Source organism: Corylus avellana, chromosome ca9, assembly GCF_901000735.1.
Source record: "Corylus avellana chromosome ca9, CavTom2PMs-1.0".
Taxonomy (NCBI): domain Eukaryota; kingdom Viridiplantae; phylum Streptophyta; class Magnoliopsida; order Fagales; family Betulaceae; genus Corylus; species Corylus avellana.
Genome location: NC_081549.1, coordinates 3,956,444 through 3,960,596, shown reverse-complemented (window position 1 = coordinate 3,960,596; position 4,153 = coordinate 3,956,444). Strand labels below are relative to the sequence as shown.

General features: G+C 32.3%; 1 protein-coding gene across 2 annotated transcripts; it reads right to left on the bottom strand.

Annotated features, from left to right (window-relative positions):
* Positions 1-289: 289 nt before the first annotated feature.
* On the bottom strand, positions 290-2,050 carry LOC132161793 (alpha carbonic anhydrase 4-like). 2 transcript variants are annotated; one of them, XM_059571984.1, is made up of 7 exons: positions 1,893-2,050; positions 1,518-1,744; positions 1,230-1,336; positions 1,005-1,107; positions 681-842; positions 536-589; positions 290-451 (listed from the first exon to the last, which is right to left on the bottom strand). In XM_059571984.1, exons 1-7 carry the CDS (start codon positions 1,993-1,995, stop codon positions 362-364), a joined length of 846 nt encoding a protein of 281 aa, XP_059427967.1. In that variant the 5' UTR covers positions 1,996-2,050; the 3' UTR covers positions 290-361. The 2 variants fall into 2 exon arrangements, with proteins under 2 accessions (XP_059427967.1, XP_059427968.1); XM_059571985.1 differs by having other exon boundaries at positions 296-451; positions 1,518-1,732.
* Between the last annotated feature and the right edge of the window lie 2,103 nt (positions 2,051-4,153).

Below are 4,153 nucleotides of genomic sequence, written 5' to 3'. Positions count from 1 at the left end.
AATAAATAACACCTTTTAAGTTTAGTATATAATTTCACATGCCAAGTCCAAGAGATCAGATCGACAAAGGTGTTATTTATCATTCATCTGAATAGGAATGGAAAAGTTTGAACCATCAAAAGCATTGCCAATTTTTTGTTTGGGTTAATAGAGGCTAAACCCATCCAAAAAAAAAAGCATTGGCGATTTGTTATTTTTTTTGTATCAAGACATATAGCATAAATCTCCTTTCAATGAAAATTAACAAATAACATATATATACTCAAGCTCATGTGATATGAGATGTATTAAATATATATAATAGGAGATGATGCATTTATTATGTTCGTAAATGTTGATTCCCTTTTCAAGTTATGGAAGCCTAAGTAGAACCTCCATTCTCCCTTGGAGTATAAAACTCAACTGCTATTCCACCTGATTGTTGAGTTGGCCTTGCATTTTCTTCAAATCCCTGCAAAAAGAACAAACCAGCAGTGAAGTTTCAACATCAGGGAAGATGTATATCATGAAAACATATTTATTCATAAGCACTTACCTCGTCAACGGCTTCCCTTAAGGCATTCACTTGGATCTTTGAAACCATCTTCACCTATAAAAGAGAAGTTTATGTGTCAATAGAAACTGCATCTATGGAGTAAAGAGCCAATAATACTAAAAATTGTGGTTTTAGCAACAGGGACCTTCTTGAATATTGTCCAAGTGACATTCTCAGTGCATGGAGGAGTTGTAAGAGAACCATTGTATCTGTAATACTCTTTGCTGTCAAAGATAATCTCTTCTGGGTTAACCATCCCCAGATTTCTCTCTTCTCCGCTCCCAATTGATGTTATCTTGGGGTACAGCTGGAGAGGGCGAAGAGGAAGAAAGAAATCAATATATAAGTTCTTTAGCATCTTCTTAGCAAGCCGGTTTTTAAAGATGAGTTCCATCCAAAATTTGTATCATGCATGCAAACACATTTATGGATGCGTGGAAGCAAATTAAAGAGAAAGCCATTTAAATACCCTCTCAAGGAAGGGATCAGGGAGGCCATAGTTGTAAAGAATTCCAACAACAGCAATCTTTCCAGTGGAGCTATTATGAACTACATGAATCTCCAAGTCATACCTGAAAACAGAATTTGCAGAAAAATAGATGTGAAAGACAATGTGTTGAGTTGGGTGTAGTGTATATTAGTTAGCATGGAAGATTTTTCAATGAAAACTGAAGAAGGCATGCAAACAAATGACCTTGTTCCATTGAATGTGTGCTCAGAGGGTGAATGCCAATGACACTCCTGCAGCTTGTAATCAGTCCCATTTATGGTAATTTTTCCTGCATCCTGTGTCCACTCCACCTGATAAAACATTCAATGAATTGTAAAATTGAATCAATATCAACTGACTGATCATAGCTTAGAAAGATAACATAATAGGATCCAGTGATGCAGGCTTCTATAGCCTGATTTGGATTGATCATCAAATAAAAATACAACTACAGAAAGGGACAACAAAATATAGACAGAAGCAGAAGCTTACTGCAATGTCGTATCCATTGTTCACCAATACAGCAGGAGCTGGTTTGTAATGCCTTTTTAATTCTCCTAGAGTTGGAGAAACCTGCACCTGCTGAATATCAATAGGAGACTGCATTGTTCCATTACCACAAGCTATCCAAAGTGGATAATTGAGTTGGCCCCAATTCTCTGGCCCTGTAGGACTTCCTTCAATGTAACTAAATCGAGTTTCAGCATCTGTTCCCCCCCCTCCCCCCCACCAAAAAACCAAAGGAAAAGAAGTGAGACACAATGTGACATTCCTTTTTTTATTTATTTATTTTTTATTTATTTTTTTTTATGTCAAAATTCATCCATTTTCTAAAAACTCACCAAGAGAAAGAAAGAGAAAACATACCCACTTCAGAGTCGAGAGCTGTGGAGAAGTGGTGGGATGAGAGGATGAGAGAAATGAGAAATACAAAGATGGTGGTGGGATTGGTCTGGAAGAAGATCATCATGGTGCTTGCTGCTCTTTTTGCCTACTCTGTCACAAGGATGTTGGTGACTTGGTGTTTTAAAAAAAAAAACAAAAATTACATCAATGAAAATTATTCAATTTCTTTTATTTCCTAGTGCATTGGATTGTAAACGAATCGAGTTGTTTGTTTGTATAAGTTCAACTCGAGCTCGGTTCTTTTAATAAATAAGTCGAGCTTAAACAATAATTTTGACTCAAATATTAAACGAGCAAAACTCGCATTTTATCTCACTTCGACTCGTTCTAGGCTTATGTGTTTAATTAGTCAATTTGTTTTTCTTAAATTGGTACATTTCCAAGCAAAATAAGAGTAAAATAGTCTTTCCAAAATATCTTTTATGCACTTAGTAGTCTTGCGTAACATTTTTCATCCAAAATAACAGTTAAATTTGATAAAAATGGAAACTTAAAATATTTTGATAATTTAGGCCGGAGTTGTTGCTAGTCATAATTTGAAGGTGTCTATGCAATTGGAATGATAGTAATAGAGGGTAAAATATAATTTATTCTTATTTCTAGGCTTAATGTCTCTACCAATCTTTTCAATTAATGTTACTTCCTTCGACTATTTTTATTATGAAAGAATTTTATAGTTTAATAATGCTTCTAATATTTATTATAAAAATAGAGGAATAAGGTTAAAAATATTTGTATGATATGATTTTATGGGATTAAATGATTCTATATTTTAATTAGAAAAATAATGAATTAGTTTTATAATTATCTTTTCGTAGTATTATAATTATCATTATTCGAAAATATTTTTCTCTTGACATGGCAAAAAAAAAAAAAAAAGGAAAAAGTACACATACCCCCTCAAACTACCACAACACCACTTCATTATCAATTTCTCTCCTAAACCATCAATTGTATTTAAAGATGTTATATATTACCTCATATTCTATTTATCAATATAATTCACCCGGTTAATCTCAATCATCCAAGTATCCAACAAAAAGCATCCTAGCCATTTATTTCAAACACATTTATATGCCTCAAAATTGATTATGTAGCTTATATATACTATACCAATCATATTATTACACATATCACACACAATAAACAAATTAAAAAAAAAAAAACTTAAGGAGGTGGCCGAGCCACCTCCTTTAGCCAAATGGAAGGTGGGCGAATCACCCCAAAATGTCATGAGGTAGTTTCGGCCACACCCAAAATTACATCGGGGTAGTTTCAACCGTTGGAAAATTATTTGGATGGTGCAAAAATTATTGTAAATAACAAATAATATTAATCCAAAAATTATCAATAAGATAAGTAAAATACAAGACATAAAAGTAGAGTATAGAAATATCTTACAGTGCTATAGAATCACACAAATGTTGATTCCTACCTCCCAGAGTATTTGACTTGGTACGATTGTATCTTTTAACACGCAATCTCGAAAGATTAAACTATAACGTCTACCTTCGTTAAGAATGCATTTCTAAGAATAAAGATTAATAGAATAACTTGTATTTTTTTTTTTTTTTCGAATGATAATCTCACTTTTTTTTAAAACAATAGAAATAACAAAGAGTTTACATAAAGTAGTATATTTCAAGTGCTCTCTAATGAGCTTTTTATACAGAAAGTGTGAGCTTACTTTGTAAGGAAGCATTTAACTATTTAAGGGTCATAAAGGAGCCATGGACAAATAGTTATTTAGGTGTACAAAAAAAAAGTGTAGAATTGAATAGTAATTAAAGACCAACGTTTATTTACGCCAACGACAAAGTCAACAAGAAATTGAGGGATTTTGAAATGGAGAGGATCCTATTCCAACAAACAGACCCTTTAAGAAATTGAATGCTAGTGCCAGCAAGAAATTCATTAATGCAGTAGCTTGAAGTTTAAGGAAGGAGAAAATAGCTCAAAATGGGATCAGATCCTCTTCAATGGACCGAAAGCTAATGGTCCAATTTTTTTTAAAGAAATTCTAAGACCATAAATAAGACATATATCTCATTAATAAAAAAATAAAAATATATTATATATTTTTTTATAAATAGGACATATATCTCATTAATAAAAAAAAAATATTATATATATTTTTAAAAAAATTATAAAACAAATTTATAAAAAGTTATAAAAAATTAAGGGGTGGCCAGAAGCGGACCACCCCCAAGAGCCAAATGATT